Source organism: Orbicella franksi, chromosome 10 (genome assembly GCF_964199315.1).
Source record: "Orbicella franksi chromosome 10, jaOrbFran1.1, whole genome shotgun sequence".
In the NCBI taxonomy this organism is placed as follows: Eukaryota; Metazoa; Cnidaria; class Anthozoa; order Scleractinia; family Merulinidae; genus Orbicella; species Orbicella franksi.
This window is the reverse complement of record NC_138154.1, coordinates 28,748,732-28,772,049: the sequence shown is the minus strand read 5'-3', so window position 1 is coordinate 28,772,049 and position 23,318 is coordinate 28,748,732. Positions and strand designations below refer to the sequence as shown.

Genomic DNA, 23,318 nt, shown 5'->3' with positions numbered 1-23,318 from the left:
ATTCCAGTAAAAAAACAAGTCCTATGAATTAAAAGCGGCCCATGTTAAAAACATCACACTTAGTGAAACGCGTATCCTCTGCATTACAGTTATTTTACTGTTTTGGAGAACTCCTTGAGTTTACGTCTTGCTTAACTGTCCAATGTCTGAAAACACAACCGGGAATTCGAATGGCAAGTCTCCTGTGATCTGTTGGTAAGAGCAAATATTTTATGCAGTTCTTTACAAAAATAGAGAAACAGCTGAACCTCTCGATTAATAGAACTCTTTCAAGCTGCTACAAAATTGAGCCTGGTATTGCAGGCGTTCCAGTAATAAGAAATTCAAAACTTTAAAGTTTCAAATACAGGTCTGCATCAAATTCGCCTAGGCTGTAGCCCTAAATATTATAAAGGCATCTTTCGCAACATTTTCCCTTACCGCCGAAAACAAGAAAGTTATAGCTACCCCGCAAATGATGAGAACAATTATAGGCCAAAAAAATAAAAAGACGACAAAGGTGGGCTTACACTATTGTATAAATTCCGGGTTGCAGCATTTAGAAAATTATCGAGGTCTGTAACTTTCAGTTGAAAGGGTCTTTTAAACGAAGACAGTCATTCAGGAAGATTAAGCAGAGAAAAAACCTGGGTAAAGTTCGATGTTAAAATCAAGCGTCATATAGTCTGAGGCTGGCGAAATGAGAAAATTTAACGAGTCGAGTATTATTGGAAATAAAGTAAGCTATATTCATTGATCCACAGTTAGTTACGTAAAAAGACCTGCCTGTATTTTTTTTTCTTGACACGGATTATGCGAGATTCGTCGTCGAGGTCTAATGTTGAACCATAAAGTACAGTCGCAAATACGCATCAATTCAAAATGAAACATTAAGCCCAGCGTTTAGCTCAAAGACCTAAGACAAAATGAATTCTCTTTAACCTTTAATCTTTCAACTGTTGCAAGAGTTTTGAACGTTTCGGTTTTTGTACATAGCGCAATGTCTAAAACAAAATTATTCATTCGAATTATTTAAAAGAACGGAAGGTTTCTACATTTCAATATTCTCAGGTTAGAACAAGAAAAATACTGAGGTTGTGCCATCGGGTAGCAGTATTTTAGAGTAGAGTTGCATTGTCCTCACCTGCTTAAAATTAAAATGCATCAATTTTTAGTCAACAATTATTTAACTTCCCACTATTCAATATCACATAAGTGGAGGCAAAATTGTCAATTTTTATGCTCGACCAAATGATTTCTTTGCAGGGTGACTGTTTACCATTGCTGAGCTGCTTGTCAGACCCACTCACCAAGAACTGAAGTTTCCTATTGACAAGGTAGGTTAAACTGAGACACACTGAATTTTTACTGATAATTGTTATTGTAGGTACATCCTGTTTAGTGAATAAAAAACATCAAGAAAAAATAAAAATGCCCAATAATATGATGAGAGCTCTTCAAAATCACTATATTTAAGTGCAAAGTAAGCCAAGTGAATATCATAAACAATTCTTGGTGAATACAGTTACTTCTATGTTTTAAAGCAAATTTAGTTTTAACTAGCCATTAGTTTTATTTTGGGTCCAAATGACAGTCTTCGAGGCAGCGGACTCAAGGTTTACCGAAAGGTAGACAGTTACCGGATAACAGTCAAAACAACTATTATTCAAGGCCACCACAATGTAATAGTCGATACTGAACAGAGAGTTAGTAATTCGCCTAAGTAAAATTAGAGCCTTTGATATCCCTGAATAACTTTAAATTTCTAAGGCAGCTGAAATGAAGTCTTAAAGGAAAAGAAATTTTGAATAACTTGCGTTTTTTATTTAATAAAATCATCCATCGGCAAGATAGTTACGCACCGAAATCCGTTTTACACGAACAAAGTAAACCGGTCTACATTTGGCCAAACCTTCACGGCTCTCAGTCAGCAAATGTTCGTACAGTTCAGTCATAAATAAAGAAAATAATGTTAATAATAAAGAAGAATTTAATTTAGTGAGGAGGAGTACTCAAAGAGTAAAATCGTGCCTCATTCTTGGCTAATATTATTTTCACAATTGATTTGAGAGTTCCGAAACGAACGGTTCATAGTTTTTTGAAGGCGAAAAGCATTAAGAAGATCAAGCAGCGACGAATGTTGGTGGGTGTAGCTTAATTAATAAGTCATAACTTCAGGCGTGATATTTTCGGATGTCAGTAAAAAAGGGAATTCGGTGAGGTTGAGAATTATAGAGAAGAGACGTGTGCTACCTTAACAGCGAATATTTAGACCTAATCTTAGGGCAGTTTCTAAGAAAGGGCTGTTGCCTTCTTTGACACAAATGAATGCGAACATTAGACGGTCATCGCCGAAACAAATGATATCATTCTTGAAGAGAAATAGCAAATGCCTTGCCAAGAGGTTTCTCAGTAGAAATCTAGAGAACGTTAAGTTTAAGTACTGTTTTAACACCAACAGAAAAACGTTCTGTGCGGGAAACGTTTTCACGCCGTGAATGTTACATTTGCTGTTTCAATGTTTTTTCTTCTAACCTTTTTATGGAGTTTCTAGTTGACATCAAATAATACTCTGCAGAAAAAAATAGAAATTCTTTTGTTTTCAGATCAGCAAGCAAAGTAAGAATGGTATTAAACTTATCTAGACGCCATTATATTGTTTTCTCGTGACGGTTTGGTGCAATGCAAGTTTTCTAGACAGTCCAAGATGGAAATACGACAACATTATTTAAGTCAATAGTTATTTAGCATCATATAAATTTAACATTTTGTTTTCACCTACATTTGTCATTTTTCCATTAGGCAAATATTATATCTCTCTTTGAAGTGTGACTGGCTTTCATTTACACTGAGTCTACTTATCAGGATCTACAGTTTTCTATCAAGGTGGGTTGAAGTCTATGCCAAAATAGATGATAATGTCCACTGTCAGTTAAAACAGTTTTATAGCATGGAGAGTTAATATATTTTTTTGTGCACAGCTAATTGCATATATAGACGTTATGGTGATGTGTTAAATTTGAACGCCATAGGGCACGTTTTTCCACCGCCTTGCACTAAAATTGTTGTAAAATATTTAAGCGCTTACATGCAAGAATAGCGAAGAAAGGAACGTTTTCCTTCAAGAAAAAAAAATCGCTTTATTTAGGTTCGTTACCTGTCTTGTGCTGTTCATAAATGGATTGCGAGACATCCCGACAAAAGCAATTTGTATTGAATGGAAAATTAAACTTTAGACAAAAAACTTGCTCATCAATAACTGCGTATTTACTTCTATCTATATCAGTCTATCTCTTATAGAGGTGCATTACTTTTTTAGGATATATTTGTGCTTAAACTGTTAAAGCTGTCTATGTCTTTACAGAAAAAAAAAACTAACAGATCTTTTAACAAAAAGATTCACCAGAGAGAGCATCTTGTTTACAACTTGGTAAGTTGAAGACGTTTCAACTTTTTTTTTTCACTTATCTTCGCAATATTTGTTCTGGTAACTGTTTTCGTACAAGTTTGGAAAGAACTTTAAATGTTTACTGCTGAGCTCTATGATCTTTGTTTTTACAATGCTATAACAATCACTCTTTGAGAAAGCTTGAAAATAAATGTAATGTCAATTCAAACATTTCATTACCATGGAAAGTGTTACTTAGTTGTTTGTGTGCGGGGAAGTGAAAATAGACGTTGTGTTGGTGCACATTTTAAACAAGTTTCGGGATGCGACACATTTTCTTGTTCATCATTGTTCAATTATTGAAAGATGCTTAGGTCCTTAACAGATAAAACTTGTTCTCTACATTCAAAATTTGTCTGGGATCACAACAAGACCATTTAAATAATGAAAGACGCTGTTAGAAAGGAACTCAGTGTGTGAAATATTCAGAATTGTTCTAAAATATCTATTGGATACCGTGGAGGTGCGGTAGCCTCATATTTAGTGCGCTCGTCGCCGGATCGAGCGGTCCGGGTTCGAGCCGTGGCCGGGGACATTGTGTTGTGTTGTGCTCTTGGGCAAGACACTTAACTCTCACAGTGCCTCTCTCCACCCAGGAGTATAAATGGGTACCGGCGAATTGCTTGGGAAACTTAACAAATTGCGGGGGAGTGACCTGCGATAGACTAGCATCCCGTCCAGGGGGAGTAGAAATACTCCTAGCCGCTTCATGCCACACGAACAGGGATAAGCTCCGACAGCTATGAGCCAGTCTGCTCCAAGGCTTTACTTTTTGTTGTTGCTTTGCCGTTGATCTTTCCCAAGGTTATGATGTTCTCCCTTCGAGACTATTTAGTAGTTAAGTCCATTTGAACGTTTTAATACCAAGATAAGCGTTACTTTTTTCGTTATGCGCGATTAAATGTATCGAGACGTTTTGAGGTGCAATTTGTTTAAATTCTCAGGTCAAGTTATAAAGCTAGCATTATATTCTCAGTGTTATAAATTTATCGGGGATGACAACTCAAGCGCATTTTTGCTTGAAAAAGATAAACAACGGCATCGTTATTTTTAATTCAGATTCTGCTTCGAGTTAAGAGGCTATTTAATAAAAACATTTGACGAAAAATAGCACCATTGATGGCATCAACGCTGATCTTGCGTAAAAAATGGCTCCGAAGACGAGAAGTTAAACGACGTTACATTGCAAAGAAAAGAAAAGACAGAATATCGTGCTTGTCTTCTCTAAGCTGTGTAATAACCGCTTTATTTGGGTTACAATGGCAAAGATTTCTGTCTCCTATTATCAATAAATTTTGTAACCTGCAAAAATAAAAGAAAGCTCTCTTTTTGATTAAATTAATTGTTGTAAATATTTCCGTTAAGATTTTTAAAGACCAAATTTCCTTCCTTTAGGACTCCGAAATTTAAGCATAAGCTTTCGGTATTTAGGGCTTACAGCAAATTATTGAAAACATACATACATACTACAACAGACCTGATTATTGAAAGCAACATATTGAAAACTGGTTTTCAACACATCGAAATCCGATAAATGTCAGGACTTGCTTTCAAAAATTAAATCTGCACATTGGTGTGAGCTTTGCATCCCTGCAGTTAATTGCATGCTTTACTACAGGCAGTAAAAGAACCTGACAATAATAACAATTCACTTCGATCTTTCCACAGATAGACTGGCGAGTAATTACTTCTAACAACAATCCGAAAAGGACAGAGCTTTGAGATGCTGTCTTTATCTGACTGCATACCCTGGATGACTGTAGGCCTAGCCGAGTCTGTTGCTATAGTAACACTCAACCTCTGCACGATAATAACTTTTATAAGAAACCGCAATCTTCGCAAGCGTAGCATGTACCTGGTAATAAATCTAGCAGTTACAGATATGTTTGTAGCAGGGAATGCTGTGTTTAATCTGTTCTATCGGCCTGGACTAATGTGTAATTTATAGATGTGGACAGTTTCAATTGAGGATTGGATATTTTTACTTGTTATGATGTGGTTCTTCCTCTTTGGTTCATTAACAAACATGGCCATTATTGCTTTAGAACGGGTGCACGCAACGGTTTACCCGTTCAGGCATCGAACGCTTAAAAAATGGGTATACCGATTACTAATTGCTGCTGTTTGGGTAACATCTGGGTTGTTAACAATAGCTTTAATACTTCTCTACCAGTTTCATGAATCATATTACTTTGCTTACTTATATTTGATATTTTTTTCAATTTGCCTTTTGATCATTTGTGTTTCTTACACGTCCATTGTTATTAAAGTCCGTTGTGGAGCGCAGCCTCAACACCATGGTGCAACCAGTAGAGAAAGAAAACTGACCATGACATTGTTGATTGTGACTGTTGTATCTCTTCTGTTGTGCCTGCCAGTAGTTATAGTGTATTATGTCGTTTTTATCAGTAAATTTAAAATATTGCAGTCTCTGTCCTTTTCAGTGCTTTTTCATGTAGACTCTGCATTGTGGGCTTTACTTTATGCAAACTCTCTTGTAAATCCTATATTATACACTATCCGTTTGCCAGAATACAGATCAGCTTTACTTGCTCTCTTTCGCAAACGACCTCAGCATCAAAGACAAGTTGCAGTTCCCCTTCGTGACATGTAATGCAGATACTATAAAAAGCTATTCCAGTTTCTGTGATCAGCTTTGTTGTTTTTAAACATTACATTAACCCCACATTTTATAGATGAACGAGCACGATGAAAAAAACAAAAGAATTATCGTCGTGAGAAAGTCTAACCTACAGCAGATGAACATACAATGGAATTCCGATTTTTCGAACCTCCAATGGAAACAAAAATTAGAGCGAAAAATCGTACTGTTGGAGAAATCGGAGGTAAAGGTAGAGTGTTCGGGTGAGGAGTGGGAAACGAATTTGGTTTCAGTTATCGGGAGGTTTCAGAAAATGGGGGTTCGAGAAATCACGATTTCATTGCAGTTTAAAGGAAAATAAACAAGACGCTGTGCTCCAGGAACAAAAGTATATCTGGTGTTTTATTGCCTATATCTTAAGTTTCAGAGTAGGTGACTAAAATTGATGTTAAGTTAATTGACGATTTAATTTATAGTCATGTTATACCATCTTGAGTGCGATTATGGTATTGCGATTTTCTAGCACTCAACGTGTCAGTTAGTTAATAGTCTACATGACTCGGTAGAGATCGATTTGGTTCAATTAGTTAGTAAATCTACCAGGCGATGAATCTTGTATAATTGAGTCTGAAGATGGTATAGAATAATACCGAAATGTAATATCGCTAATTTTCCTTGCATGTGCTACCTATATATAATTAGTCACAATGCCGTTACTCGGATTAACCTTTAACCTTTATGTAAATAACAAGCTCCTCCATATTAGAACGTGAACAGGCGCTTTATTTCAAGGGAGTGCCCGTTCGGAAACAGAACACTCCAAACTTGTCCCGAGACCGCCTTCTCCTTTTAAAGTTTCGGAAGGGCGGGAAAAGCCATGGACAAAAAAATAGTGAAATGCAAACAAACAAACAAACAAACAAGAAATAAACTGAAACAAACCCAATTTCCTCAAAGAATTTTGAGCGGGAACCTTTTTGGGGGTTGTACGTCGCCGACATTTTCTACATCGAAATTTATTCTTACTGAATTACTTTATTTGGTTTATATTATCAAGGCACCAATGAAATAGCACAACGTACCAGCCAACACAGGGTCTTTGTCTGTCCTTCCACTTTCGAAGGGAAAAGCGTCCTAGCTTGAATGATGGTATAATACATTTTAAATGCACAATATGAAAATTTGATAGATGTTTAAAAGCATACTTAGTGCTATGTAACATATTAGATTATGATAAAGATAAATAAAAGTATCAATGATGCTACGAATTGACTTTCTCTTTGTTTGGATTTGTTATTTAAAAATTATTAGGAAACTGCCGATTTTTTTTCTTTTTGACAACAACTGCAATTCAGACGCGCACCTTAACCCTACAGTCATCTGCTTTAGTGACTCAAACCTCTTTACACTATTATAGATGGCCTATGAATCCACCGGAAGTTGATAACGCATAATGAACAAAATACTTCACAACGGTTTCATGTTCTATTGTGAATAATCGATGTACGCGTGAAATTGGGAGGGCAAGAAAGAAGCTTAAGGAAATGCCGGAAAATTCCGGTTATAAGACCTCCTCGATGGCTTACATGCATGTTGTGCGTTTGTAATTCATAACAAAAAAAAAACTAGATTTCTCTGAAGATCTTTCGCACCTACCCTGCGAGTAGAGTCGTTTCGGATCTTATTCGGAAACTATTCGCATTCGATCTAACGGCGCTGAGTCGCGTTAAACCGACTACGCTTTCGTCTTCAGGCAAGTAGAAAAATTTGTAGGGCAAGGCGACGAGAAGTTTACAAGGTAGAGTGGCTCAAATATCGAGAATGAGGAAATCCATCGGGGCAGTGCAGCTCATGTAGTGGTTTGCCAGTTCTTGTACCTCATACAGTATGTGTCCTATTGGTTAACCAATAAACCAGACGAGAGATATGTTTAGTACATCATGATCATGTTATGAAGACTCGAAGACTAGAACAATTTAATAAAAATTTAACTAGTGAGCAGCACTCTGCGAACTGTAGTTGTATAACTTCGTTTCGTGTGACTAACGTACACTTCGTCAGGGAGTTTAACAACACAACACAAAGCGCCTGTATATATACCTAACTCGTACAAGAGTTTACATTTCGTAAGAACACACCTACGAATATACAGATAGGAGTGACATACTCCGCGGTAATGCGTCGAGGAAACAGGCGGTAAATTTCGGCAAGGTGTGACATATTTTGTGCGTGATATAATTTTGGGGCCCACAGTTTTAGTGGTTTTTTTTTTTTTTTCTTTTCTGAATTTCTAGCTAAGCGACCGGGCTATCGTGCCAAAGTCGCCTCCAACCGCCTCAAGAAATGCCCCCTTGCCTCTCAACAGTTGGAGGCGACTTTGTCACGAAATTCAAATCCTGTGGCCAAGAGAATCGGTTACGGATCGAGACGGAGCAAAAATGGAAAGCAAGAGCTGGAAAAGCAGCGATTCTCGGGTGATTAAGATAGACTTTGGAACTTTGGGAGAAAGCGAATGAGAAGAAGAGTTATCGACGGCTGCCATGAGGTAATTTTGAGTAGATTGGAACATTTTTTGTGGAATTTAGAGAGCTTTGAACGCGGGCCGTCTGGCCAGTAGGTCGCACGCCTAAGTTTCGTTTCTCTTTAGGGGAAGCAAACCGCCGAAAAGTGAAACTCGCCTAAATGGCTCTAAGCCACCTCCTGGAACCCAGACACATCAAAATAACGCAAAGCAAACATAAGGTAAGCCATTTTATTCCAATTAACCCTAAAAGTAATTGAACGCTCGGTTTCGAGCTTACTGGCCGAAAATATAGCCCCACTTAATTTCAACACTGAAAAAGTAGCCCAGACCGGCTTACGCGCAGCTTGATTTTGACCAACTTAAGCTTGATTTCCAAGAACTTGGACGATATTTCCCAGTCCCAGGGACTCTAAACTAAATCGTGATGACCCTGGTTTTTAGTTTAATCGACAGGGAAAAAATAATTTAACCCTCGGTTTCAAGCTTGCCGGGCGAAATATAGCCCACTTCATTTTAACATTAAAAAAGTAGCGCGCTGAAGGTGATGTGGAAATATGACTTATAAGAGGTTGGCTCGCTTCCGATGCTGAAAGAAATCTGGAATGACATCCATATCAAATGTTACTCGGGCCAAGTAATAGCTGTAGATAACTTCTGCTCGATTTACAAAGCCACCATTTTCGGTGCGGAACAGCTGATTTTAGGAATCGAAGCTTCGCGGTTTGTCGAATCTCTAGTCATCTCTACGGTTAAAAGATAGATTATTTCCGTTTCTGACATCCTCATCTTCATCCGGAATTGAACTTACCTTCGACACTTTCCTTCTTAGATATCTCGAATTTTGTATGAAGTGTATCAGTGTATCGCTGGCCAACAAAATGGTTGTTGAGAGATATTGTGTTTTCGTTCGACGATAAGAGAGCTGAGAAGTAAAACCTACGAAGAAAAGGGTTGAATAATTCGAAATCAAAGCAATGTTTTGTCCTTGAAAACTTGTGTAAAGCTTGATTAATCGAGTTTACACCGCTTCATTTTCTTATGAATCAAGAGGAGTCATAAACAGCTTGCTAATTTGCTAATTAGCGATGACTCTTTCAAAATAACGAAAATAATTTGCAATAAATGGAATTAAAAAACTAGAAGCTTAATGGGAGAAGTAGGGTATGTTTTGTTTCAATGTAAGTGGTAAAAAATAATTGTATTGGTCCCCTATACCAGGTCACACTTTCAGCAAATTCTTCTTTAACTCACAAATCCAAAATTAACTATGTACTGTGTGGATCCATTTTGTAGTCAATGTGATAACCACGATTTTGGCCTTGCTCAACTTCCTTGAATGTGACTTTGCCTCAGACATTGCCACTGGCAATATCAATGTTCAAACTGATGATATGAGTCAGAGATTTCTTCACCTTGTGCTTATGTGTTGGATGTAACTTGTATTTTCTCCTAGTGTCCATTCCTGGGTTCTCAGTACGTGAGGCCATGTAAAAGGGAAATCGGGCTCAATGGAAAGAAGGCTTGATTGAGTTACATGAGATGAATGTTTTGGACAAATAATATACCTCATGCTATTTATAGTGGTTGCAACTAAAATTGCAGATGGGAGATGTGAAAAAAAAACTGACTTACATTAACTTGAAAATAATATTTCAATTCCAAAGTATGCTATTTAAACCTAATATTTGCAAAGTGCTGACAAGGACCAAAAAAAAACACATTCTGGAAACAGCGGCCAACATTAATAAATTAGTAAACTGGAATATTGTGAATGATAGGCACGGTCAATTAGCAATGAATGAATAGCTCATGGTCCTGACATGTCTTCATTGCATGTCCTCATATCACACCTCTGCTGAAGTTTAAGGTTCATTGTATTCTGTCTTGGTCTATTCCATTCTAAATTTAAGGTCCTAAACAGTAGCATGCTGTAGCTTTCCTTGTTTAATCATTACAGTGTAAGTGGATAAATTTAGTTCTTAGGAGATATAGCAAAGTTGATTCCCAGCCCATAGTCTTTTTAAATACCGGTTGGTAATTCAGCATTTACTTCAAACACATTGGCTGGTTCTGCTCTAGTAAGGTTGACAATCATGTGTAAATATACACATGAGACACTTATTATTCATTAATGTATAGTCTCCCACCACTACCAACATTCAAAGGAAAACAAGCATAAAGAAGTGGGAGATCAAAAATTATCAGCCATAGATGACTGAACAATAACATCTAAGAGTAGTAAATTCTGTTTGAGATAACAATTCAAGACAGGCAGTGATCATGATAGTGAAAATTTCACTGTAAATGACATATCTTTAATGGACTAGTATCCAAAGCAGGATCCAAAACTTTTGAACATCGGCCAAACAAACGGATGACATACGCACTACAAAAGAAAAAACAACAAGAAAACATTAAGATATAGGGAACAAGCCGAGCCACAAAATTATACTCTTAAAACAACGGTAAAAATCACACAATCACTCTCGCGAAACACCGCGAAAATCTGACAAATCAAGGAAAATGCCCCAAACATCAAGTCCGATTTTGACCCTTAAAACGGCGGGGCCCGACTGGGCCCGCCGAACTTTTCTTAAAGTTCAACTCTCGAACTAAAGTTTCACGCAAAAAATAATCCACAATACTGATCTCTGTTACCCTGCAAACGACCAAAAGAATATCCATGTCAAGCGCGTGTGGTAAACCAACGTTTTACACATAGCATGATTTCCACTGACTAATTCTGATGCAAAAATTGCTTACCTGCACTAGAGACTTGGCAAATAACTGGTCTAGTTATTACACTAGCAGCTCCTAGAAAAGGTTCGTTTGATTCTCAGGATGAGTGCGGAAATCGGTCGAGAAACGACAACTTACTCTCCATTCGCAACGTAAAATGTGTCCTCCATCGCTCCGGCTGAGACGACAAATGATTGGTCGAATACTGTCACGTGGACCATGTTCAGCACCGCCTGACATGACCGGTGACTATATCAGATTATGCCATAATATTGCATAATCTCACAAAAATAAATTTTAAATTACCGTGTTTTTTCGATCAAACGCCGCCGGCGCAGTTGTCCGTTTCGTAAACGGTCGATGCCATTTTCGCAACACTTAAAATTTTTTTGTAACTATCAATGAATTTTTCTCTACTAAATTAAAGAAAAAAGGAAATTTGTAAGTAACCACCCAGTGTCAAACCCGGAAGCCCTGTTTCCTAACATCCCTCTTATACTACTACACTATCAGGTTGATCCGCCAAATGTCTGTAAAACTTAATTGTAAAACGTGACTCTCTTAAATATTACTGATAGAGTTGCCCCAACCATCAAATAAAAGCTTCCCGAAAGCAAACCAGTGTGGATATGAACAATTAAGCATTTGGTGAGTGCGTTTTACTCCATCAACTAATTATAACCAGTTTCTACCTTGCCCAGGCCTTAACTGCAGTTAGCTGGTCATGTTACAATACCTTGAGTGCCATTATGTCCGCTGTTTCCTGCACTCAACAATTTTAATGATGCCAGGTTAATATCGGAACAAACTGACATTTGCCACGATTTGATTGAATGATGACAGAGCATCTCGTAATTAGCCACCTTGCTCATTTGAGGAGTTCTCTGTTGAGCACGAACTGAATAAGAAGTCTACAAAACGAGGAATAACAAGCTGGGAGTTTCCGGTTCGGAATAAGAAGATTTCAATTTCGTCCCAGAGCGATTTTCCCTTCGAAGATGGGAAAGACTGGAAAGGAGACACGAGAAGAACAAAGAACTTTTCGGCAAAGCTGGCAAACTGCATGTCACGCATAGATTGCTTTATCCATGATAAATCATCAAGTCGAGGGACGAATGGCAGAATTTACTCACCGACTCAAGAGCCTTCTCCCGTCCTTCCCATTTTTGGAAGGGTAAAGGGTCGTAAAGTGCCCTTGGTTAAATTATGTTATCATAGATTTTATGTACATTTATCTTTAATTATGTTTAATGCCGTAAAAGAATAAGATAATAAAAATATACTGCTGTACCAAATTGTTTTCTTTTTCATGGTGGGAAATTGTCTTCTAACAATACTGGCACACATTGTCTCTTTGCTGGGTTATTACCTACAATGACACACGCAATGTTATGATGAACGCGGAGAATTTGGAGAACACGAGAGAGAGCCTGGATGTACCACCGTTGTGTACAGTGCAAAAACATCCTCTCGTGGCCGAAGGTCACGAGATTAATAAAAACCACAACTGATAAAACGTCGAACCATTTCATTTCCACGAACTTTTGTTCTGAGCCGGTCTTTCTTTATTATTTATCATATTACAGGAGGGAAAGTCTTCTGTTTTTTTCAGTTCTTGGCTAAAACTAGTTTTTTTCTTTACAGTAAAATAGTGCCCCTTGCGCGGATCTAATCAAAATGTCGTGGAAACATCTCTACCAAAACGCGCGGACTCGGACATGTAGGTTACTGCATGGATACAACAATCAGTAAACAAAACTACGAGTCGATGACAGTTTGCAGGCTTGCCTTTCAGTTCTCTTAAAGAGGAATCTTCTTGCTAAAATTTACGGAAATTAAGTTCTTTAATTCCTACATAAGATGTGCATGAAATTTTTGCTGTTGCAGCAATCTAATCACGTGTATTGCGCCTGCCTTTGAGCCTATAAATTGGCCACAAAAACAATATTTCCCCTACTCGGACCTCTAGTTCAATACTGTACATAGGTCCAGGGAATGCAACCGGCGTCTGAGATAGTAACCCACTCTCTTAATGGACTACTACATTCTCATAACTTAGATTAACAGAAACTTATGGCAAAACTTAATACGAATTTGTTTTTCGGGCTATATCAAAGAGTTAAGTCTCGTCTTTGCATCTTTGTAGACACCCTGTTGATTATAAAATATTATTTTATATTTCTTCCAGCACTAGCGCTGTATCGTGACTTAATCCGGCCTCGTGCAAAGTTTGTGTTGCATCAGATAGCTGTTTCCTTAGATACGTTGTCACGATAACGTGACGAGACGGCGAGTAACCCAACCAATCAGCAAAGGTAAACAGCACCTGTCAATAAAGACAATTGAATTCAGCGAATTAAGGCCGCGCATGTGAGGAAGGCGCGGTGGCCTCATGGTTAGTGCGCTCGTCCCCGGATCCAGTGGTCCGGGTTAGAGCCTTGGCCAGGGACACTGTGTTGTGTTCTTGGGTAAGACATTTAACTCTCACAGTGCCTCTCTCTACCCAGGTGTATAAATGGGTACCGGTCACCTTAATGCTGGGGGTAACCCTACAATGGACTAGCATCCCATCCAGGGGGGAGTAGAAATTCTCCTATTCGCTTCGTGTTACTGAAACCGGGATAAGCTCCCTCCTGATAGGCCACTTGGCTCGAATGCAGACCTAACCCTTTGAATACCAACTACGCATATATGCATAATTAATGGTCGTGTTCTTTGTACCACTTGTGACGTCATCAATTTAAATGTCATGAGATATTCTTGATAAGCAGATAGTAATACTAGGCTAGGCCTTTCCGCGCAATGGTCAGGTTTAGATATCGACGACATTCCGACGTCACAAATCGAAAAACAACGTTATCAGTTTTGGTGCAAAAACGGTGGTAAAATGGTCCACTACGTCTATGATTGATCAAGGTCCAGTTCTAGGCTTCGCCCGTAATTAACATCCAACTTTTCACGGCAGCCAGAAAGAACATACAATGCAAAAGGTATCCAGCGTGAAAGGGCAGGGAAAAACAGAAAGGAAAGCGGCTACAAACAAAATTGAGAACGGTTAATGGCAAAAAAAAAAAAAAAAAAGTAACGAGACCAAGTTTTTTAAATTGTATACCTTCAATTTGTGAATCAATAGTCAAAATTTTAATGTACAATAATATGTTCGTGCAGTGTCACAAATTGTTCGCGATAAGGCACTTTAATTTACAAGGGGAAGCTTTATGCCACCATTCGTGCTTGACATCAGTTCACTGATGTAGCGATGTGAGAACTAAACCGGTATAATTTCGTATTAACAACAGGAACGTTTCTTCAAATTGAAATTGAAAACTCTATATTGTTTTCGTCGATTAACATGAATGTGTTTCTTCCAATTAAATGACACTGAGATACCGGCACGGGGTACAGAGCAAAACGCAGCGGCTCGTCACGCAGTACAATCGAAGCAGTTTAGCTTTACTCCTCTGAGTCAGTGAAGAACTCGATCTCCTCTATAGCGGCTGATTCACCCATGCGGTAGTCCGGTAAATCATCGATATTTACACAATCTATACATATGGAATGCAAATAAAATATATGTATATACTTTTTAATTTTATGTTGTTCATTTTTTATTTCGGAAAAAAAAGGCTCGCGCCAGCTCGATTTGTAAACGATTTTTGTTCCCCGAAAGTAACGACCCCCAAAGGCTGCTAATTCCGAAAGTAACGAGGGTCGCTACTATCGGAACTCTACGGTATGTGTATTTATTATGGTAATGTATATTAATTAAGGAGACCTCTACATTTAAAATCAAAACAGGAGAAAGATGAGTTCTGCAATTAACTACTACAACAGCGGGTTCACAAAAATCATAAATCTGACGAAAAACGGGCATTCCCCAGCTACAAACGGAGTAGATAAATAGAGAGGTTAAAGTAAGCACCTTGATCTGTGACTCTACAGTAAATCGCCTCTTTTGAACTGCTCCATCAGGAAAACGACGGGCAACAGTTTATGACCTGACAAGGAAAAAAAATTAATTTCATCATAAAAAACAAATTAACATTTGCTACACATATCAGTGCCAAGGACATACAATGCTTACCCCTTTCTCTTTTACATTTGGCTCTTCAGGTAACTGTCAGTGACAAAAATAAATGAAACATGTTATATTTCTGATGTTTGTGATATACTGAAAGAGTAACAAGTTGATTTAGAAAATAACCCAAAGAAAATACATGCACTGATTGGTCAAAAATCGTGTTTCTACTTTTTTTTTTCAATTTAGAAATTTTTCAAAATAGAAACATCAACTCGGAAAAAAAAACCCGAGTTCCAGATGGGATTTGAACCCACGACCCTCCGTGATCTAGTCGGACGCTCTAACCACTGAGCTACTGGAGACTCTATGATGAGCAAAGGTGAAATATGTGGGTCTTTGACTGGAACCGCATCGCGCGGTCACACAGCCAAATGATGTCTAGGCGCATATGAACTCACTAACTGCATCGCGCAGTCACATTAAGGCATATCAAAGATGCAACCAACCACCCTCCAAAGTGAGTATTATAAGGAAATTTTCAAGGTAGAATTTTTTCAAGGTAGAAACATCAACTCGGAAAAAAATCTAAGTTCCAGATGGGATTTGAACCCACGACCCTCCGTGATCTAGTCGGATGCTCTAACCACTGAGCTACTGGAGACTCTACGGTGAGCAAACATTTCACCCTTGCTCACCATAGAGTCTCCAGTAGCTCAGTGGTCAGAACATCCGACTAGATCACGGAGGGTCGTGGGTTCAAATCCCATCTGGAACTCAGTTTTTTTTTCCGAGTTGATGTTTCTACCTTGAAAATTTTTTTAATTTATCAATTTTTTTGTATTATTTCTCTATTATTTGGATCGACAATTACGGTTACAAATATATTTACTAGACGCACTAACACTAAAAAAAAAACACTAAACAAACGAATAAATAAATAAATAAATAAGAAATACAGTAATAGTTAAACACTACAATAAATAAATAAATATACCAAACACAAAAGGACAAAATAAATAAAATTAATGAATAAAGTACAAGACACATGCTGACAAAAATTTAAATTGATGTTCAGTTAAGAAAGAGACAATAATTTTTTCCATTTTTTGTAGTGTTTATGGAGCCTGTCATTTCTTTTGGCAATTTTTCTCTCTATATGATGAACTAATTTGATCTTTTCAAAGAAAATTCTTAATGTTGGTTTAGTTTTGTTCAGTTTACATGTATAAATAAAATATTTAGCAATGAGTATTAAGTGATTCAAAATAGCAAAATTTTCATTGTCATTAAATACGCCAAACAGAATATTAATTAGTGTTAACGTCTCCATAGATATGTTTCGTTTACTAATCCAAGATGAGAATGCAAGCCAAAAGTTTTTTGTTATATTACAATGAAAGAGTAAATGCTCGAGGGATTCATCTTCTTTCTGACAAAACGTGCACAAAGGCGATTCAATCATTTTAAAACGGAACAACTTATCATTGGTGTATACGATATCGTTCAGTATTCTATATTGGAACTCTCTGATTTTTGTTTCTATTGTGACGGTAAACGGTAAAGAATGGGTTTTTTCCAATCAACCACAAGTTGGGGATATTTGCTTTTCATCTTTTTTTGAGCAGAGGGAGGGGTTTGTTTTTTAGTTTTAAATTGGTCATACAGTAATTCTGATGTTACTTTGGACAAATCGATTTCAGGGTCATCCAATTCAATATATACTTCATCTCCAAGGATTGATGGATAGAATTGTTGATTTGTTTGTGACTGTTTCATAATAAGTCTCCACGCGATGGGAGTAGCATCCACAACACCTATTAGCTTAAAATATTGAGTTGGGGATACATTTGCTGCCAATACCTTCGAACTTTGAAGAAATTTTCCCATGTTAGATAGCAGGTCCCCAATTTTAACAATTCCCCGACAAAACAGATGTTCTTCGAAAAGCGATTGTTTGTCAACAACAATATTTTTGTTATTCCAAATGATTTGGTCGATAACATCCTCATACGAAACGACATTTGAAGTCTTCAATTCCGACCATGCATCAAGACATTCTTTATAGAAAGCTGGAATATAAGCTGGAAGTTTACGAGTGTCGAAGTCACAAAAAAGAATGAATTTTCTTCCTACGTGGCAAAGAAATTCATCTAAAATAGCTTTCCAGGTGCTATTACCATCAGCGAAATATTTCTTTAAAGCCATGACTCTTTGTGCTGAGATCATGGACTCGATGTCAAGCATTTTAAGTCACCCACTTTCAATGTCGTTGATAAGTGCAGATCTTTTGATTTTATCATTACCTTTCCAAATAAAACCATAAATCAATTTATTTATCTCCTTTATTAAATCCATTTTGAAATCACTGGTTATCCTTGCAATCTGATTGGCTCTCGGTGGTGCGATTTATTCACGAATCGCACTATTTTTTGCTCTAAATCGCATCTTATTCTCAGCCAATGAGAATGGGCCAGTAAAACATAACAACCCATCAGATTTCAAGATTAGTTTAAAGTAATCAATAAAATTTCAGGAAAATGAAAGGCAAAAAGCCACTGTGTGGAGAATTTTGCAAATACTATTGCCAAAACTTTGTTGTTATTGGAGTTTTTTTTCCAAAAACATTGACAAATTTCATTAATTAGTTTCTGAATGACGATTATGAGCTCCTTTAGGCTGAAGACCTACTTTAATGGAAGTTCCCAACTTTCAGTGTCCATTTTGACGAATATTTTGGCGATTTTTCTTCAACATCTGCTCAAGATCCATATGATACTGAGTCCAGTAAAACATAAACAAACGAAAACCACACAACAACAAATTCAGAGTCATCTCAAGAAGGTAGATGTTTCCAGGTTTCCGGTAGTTTCAAACGAAGCAACAAAACAGCTCAACTCTGTTGCTGTGAATAAACATAGTCAACATACGCCACACTGCACAAAATAGGGAATGGACGAACATCTTACGAAGCCGGTGCCAGTCCCGCCATCTTGGAAAACAAATGGCGCTGCCAGAACTTGACAAGGTCCTGAGTATTGAGTCCTACGCCAAGGTTACAAAAAGAAACGGAGATGATAACGAGCTGGACCCCTTAAAATCATACCACTGAACGGCATTTAAAAGAAACAAAACGTACTATCCACTTGGCATCGTACACTCGAGGGAGTTTCACAACTCAAAAGAAATCGATCGCAGAATTACACAGGATATGCACCTTCAAATTTCTTCTCCAAAGACAATGAAAAGTCGCAGCCTCAACCACAGAAGAAAGGTAGGCCTTCCATAATTGATTCAGGCGACGAGAATTGCACTTTTATACCTGAAGTAGACTATTTTCGACTTCAGATCAGAATTGCTTGTTTCTTTGTCATGCTCGGATGAGTTTTCGTCACATGACATCGTTTTGCATACTAAATTAGACGTAAAGGCGTTTCCGGTTCCGCTTTTTTTTAACAAACCGGCCACTGGAACAATACACCAAAAATCTAAAATTTAAGGCGATAAAATTGTGCGATTTCAAAATGGATCTAATAAAGTGGCAATTGAACTGAGTGGAGTGCAATTTTGGTCTGAAATCATACTTGTGATTTCTAATCGAACTCGCGCTGCGCGCTCGTTCGATTTTGAAATCACGCGTATGATTTCAGACCAAATTGCACTCTACTCAGTTCAATTACCATTATTAATAAGATCCTTTGATACCGATATTAATGCTGCTTTACTCAAAAACTTTGGTATGATAAAAGTTTTCACTATCTGAATCTTTCCAAGTAAAGAAAGGCCTCTCCATTTCCACATATTGAGGGTCCTTTGAATGGACTTGAAAATTGATTCAAAATTGCCTTTGTTCCGTGACGGTTTATGGTAGTCAAAAAAAGTACCTAATATCTTAATTGATGTTCGTACGTTATGGATAAAGTCGCGTTGCGCGAGTTTAAAAGAACCGATTGCGAAGATTTCAGTTTTGTCGTTGTTGATCCGGAGGCCAGAATATTTATAGAAATCTTCCAACAATCCACATAATTGTAAATACGAATTCATATCCTTTAGAAAACAGGTCATGTCATCGGCAAATAATGTTAACTTGATTTCCTCGTTTTTGACCATCACACCATGAATGTTATCATCTTGGCTGATTTGGGTTGCTAATATTTCAATAGCTAAGATAAATAATAAAGGCGATAACGGGTCACCTTGCCATACACCACGCCGCACTTGAAAGAGATCGGTGGTAAATCCATTGTTCAAAACGCAGCTTGATATGTTTGTACAAAAGGTCTTAATCCATTATAAAAAACATGTCCCAAAGTTAAGTTTCTCCAACACCTTTAACAAATACGTGTGATCTAGAGAATCAAAGGCTTTTTCAAAGTCTATTGCTACAAGTATACCAGATTTGTTTGTTATTTGTGCCAATTCAAGGAGATCATCGATCGTTTTAACTGCGTCAAAAACTGATCTTCCTTTGATAAATCCATTTTGATTGTGATAAATAAGTTCCGGAAGGATTGTTTCTAATCTTCTAGCAATTGCCTTAGATGCAATTTTAACGTCCACATTCATTAAAGAGATAGGTCGCCAATTTTTAATGAATCTTCTATCTCTATCTTTCTTTTCTAACAGAGTAATCATTGCCTGTTTTTGGGAGGAAGATAGTTGTCCGTGTTCGTGAGCGAAATTTAGGGAATCTTCAAGGTATTTCCCTAAAATGGGCCAGAACGCCAAATAAAATTCCACAGTTAACCCATCATTTCCGGGTGCTTTGTTTCTTTGAAACGTTTTTAATGCTTGGTAAAACTCGGATCTAGGGAGCTTTTTATCTAAAACCTCTTTCTGGTCATTGGATAGTTTCTTAGTATTCGTTCTGTCAAGGAATCGAGTGATTGAGTTCTCACCCAAATCTTTATCATAAAGTTTTGAATAAATATTATGAATCTCGGTCATTATCTGCTTTGGCTCTGTCGTTTCTTTATCATTATCCATAGATAATTTCCTTATTGAACTCTTTTTCTTTTTGGCGTTTTCTAAGTTTAAAAAATACTTATTACTTTTCTCACCCTGTTCGCACCAGTTAACTCTGGATCTTATAATTATTCCCTGGGTAATATAGTCATAATGGCGATCATATTCTGCTTGAATTATTTCCAAGGCATTAAGATTTTCAGGTGTTGGACCCTCGTCGCATTTTACTTGACAATCTTTAAGTCTTTCTTCTAAACTGACTCCGTTCTTTAGCTTTCTTTTTACTATAAACAATCGTTTCATTGCGTGTTTTATACTTAAGGAAGTCCCAAAGAACTCTCGGATCCTGTATTTCTCTATTTTCCTCTATCCACTCCCGCTTTTTTCGTTTATCTTATTCACATATTCTTCGTCTTCCAATAAACTTGCATTAAATTTCCAAAAGGAAGGTCCGTAACTCGTGTTTTCCATGCCATTGATATGTAGCGTAATGGCAGAGTGATCAGACCTAATGGCAGGAATAATGTCGACCTTCTCTACCTCTTCTTGAATGCAATTGGTTATTAGCCAGTAATCTAGGCGGCGTTGAATTGCTGGATTTTTCTGTCTCCAAGAGAAACGTTTAGCACCTGGATTTCTGATTCTCCAAATGTCTGTCAAATCAAATGAGGAGCACAGATTTTATATTTTTTTTAGAGGATTCTTTTAATTTTGGTTTCCCTCCCGATCCATCTAAATCAGGATTCAAAATAACATTGAAATCGCCACCTATTATTATCCGATGGTCTGCATCAGTTTCCACTTTAGCTAACTCATTATGAATTTCATCATAAAAAACACATTGCTTGTTGACCTTATTCGGAGCATAGATATTTACAAAAATAAAAGGTTGACTTTGCACAATGCCCTTCAGAATAACATAACGACCCAATTCATCTTGTTTCCATACCTTCAATTGGCAGTCAAGTCCTTCCTTGACAAGTGTTAAAACACCTCTGCTGTGTTCCGAGCCGTGGCTAAAAAACAGCTCTCCCCTCCACTGGGACTTCCACACATTCTCCAGCTCGGGTGTGCTACATGTTTCTTGTAGCAAAATTATATCAGCTTTGTCTTTCATACACCAGTGAAAAAGCGCCTCCCGCTTATCAAATGACCTGATCCCTCGAACATTTAACGATAAAAATCCAAAATTTAGATTAAGTTTTGTGAACATTACTAATTTCGTAAATCGTTAGAAAAATACTCCTGATCATAATTAACAAATTGCCAAAACTTTCAGCCAGAAAACTTAAAAAAAATAATTTGTATGTTGCGTGTGCAAAATATGGAAAAAACATAATCTAAATAACATTGAAAAAAAATACAAAAAGACTATTTTACAACCATAACACCTACAACACCAATAAGACATACAAATAAAACAGTAGCCAGCGATGAAGCCGGCTGTTTTAAATTGCGCTACTAATGAACTGAATCTTGCACGTATGATGTTAATTTTAGAATCCAAACATGCAGCTCCATTTTAGCAAATAAAACGAAAAATAATGTATGCCGTTACATGTTCGTGAAGAAAAAAAAAAACTTTTTCTTTCTTAAACTTTGGCATCAATTCTTTTCTGCGGTTTACGATTTCTTTTGGTAGGTCTGCCGATATTCCAAGACACTTTCCTTTCAGCTTCTTTGCCCTTGCCATTACCAACTCTCTATCAGAATATCGCAGAAACCGAGCCATGATCGGTCTTGGCTTATCTTGTGAGGGTTTGCGCCTCCCGATGCGATGAATTCTTTGAAACTCAATGGTATCCGCCTCACCGATATCCAGCTCATTCTGCATAAATCCAACTAACACCCCTTTCACGTTCTCCTCTGTGGTGCCAGATGCTTCTCTGATCCCATGAAAGCGAAGGTTTTCTCGTCGTTGGTACACTTCCATGTAAAGCTTTTCATCCCTCAATGTTTCGATCTCTCCCTGAAGCTTCCTCTCCACCCGCGCCGTTTTTTCTTGAAGAGATTTTTCCCAGTACTTCGTTTTCTCCTTCATGTTCTCAATTTCGGAGTTCGCAAAAGACATTCCTTCGTCTAACACGTGCACCTTTAATGATGATGCGGCGTCTTTGCTAAACGATTCAAAGCGTTCGACCTTCTCTTGCAGTCGATTAACCTTTCCGTCGACAACTTTCACGTAGCTTTCAAGATTGTCCAGTTTCTTCTCCATCTTATCAAGTTATCCTAAAACTAATTCAATCTTGGACATTACTTTTTTAACCACCTCAAGCGTCGCGACAACATCATCGGTTTCGCTTCCCGACTCCGACTCCATCTGGTCTTTTGATTTGATTTTCTTTTCCAGCGGGGAAAGAGAATCTTCTTCAGACGATATTGACTCATTTCTCCAAGCCGGTCCAGTTCTTTCTATATGGGTCTTTCGTTTAAACTTTTGTACCTTCTGTGCCATGTAACCAAGGTCATATACAAACTTTTGTAACGGAGCTAGCAAGAACAAGTCTACACTCTCGCCATGCTCGACCCAGTCTTCGTTCGTGCAGTTCAGTCTAAATTTGAATGCAATATTTTGACATGTCAATAACAAAGGAGAAAATAACTTATGGTGAGGTGTGGTGTTCAAATATTACAGTCAAACCGACTTTGCAAACTTCCGCCGAAACATTGGTATTTTGATTGACAGTTTGAGCCGAATAAGTTGCAACCTACGCGAGTAAGTTGCTCAGTTTATTTGGTATCTCGTGCCAAGAACTCGTTGAGATTTTCCAAAATTTTTCAAGTATTACTTCAATATTTTGAAGACAGGTTTGCGAGTTTTTACGTGGATGAGCCACTGAGCACACATCAAGATCTTCTCGACCGCGTGAAAAAAGCTGTACCGTTTCTTCAAGGCGTTGACGACCAGCAAATCGTAATATACAAAGATCTTTCTTTGCAAACGTTTATTAATATCGACAGGAACGACAGTTTAGATGTCTCCGAAGCTTTTAGGAACGCTTCGCCTTGTGGATCAGGCAGTTACCGACGCGTCTATTTGAAG

General features: G+C 37.6%; 1 protein-coding gene, 2 non-coding genes and 1 pseudogene across 3 annotated transcripts; 1 reads left to right on the top strand and 3 right to left on the bottom strand.

The window, feature by feature from the left end:
• Nucleotides 1-5,150: 5,150 nt before the first annotated feature.
• Nucleotides 5,151-6,041, top strand: LOC145499527 (uncharacterized; annotated as a pseudogene).
• A 9,561-nt stretch (nt 6,042-15,602) lies between these two features.
• Nucleotides 15,603-15,676, bottom strand: Trnas-aga (transfer RNA serine (anticodon AGA)). Its single transcript has one exon. It is a non-coding gene; the product is annotated as a tRNA-Ser (tRNA).
• A 225-nt stretch (nt 15,677-15,901) lies between these two features.
• Nucleotides 15,902-15,975, bottom strand: Trnas-aga (transfer RNA serine (anticodon AGA)). Its single transcript has one exon. It is a non-coding gene; the product is annotated as a tRNA-Ser (tRNA).
• Nucleotides 15,976-20,850: 4,875 nt separating this feature from the next.
• Nucleotides 20,851-23,022, bottom strand: LOC145501795 (uncharacterized). Its single transcript, XM_081481187.1, has 2 exons — nt 21,834-23,022; nt 20,851-20,928 (listed from the first exon to the last, which is right to left on the bottom strand). Exons 1-2 carry the CDS (start codon nt 22,488-22,490, stop codon nt 20,851-20,853), a joined length of 735 nt encoding a protein of 244 aa, XP_081337313.1. The 5' UTR covers nt 22,491-23,022.
• Nucleotides 23,023-23,318: the final 296 nt, after the last annotated feature.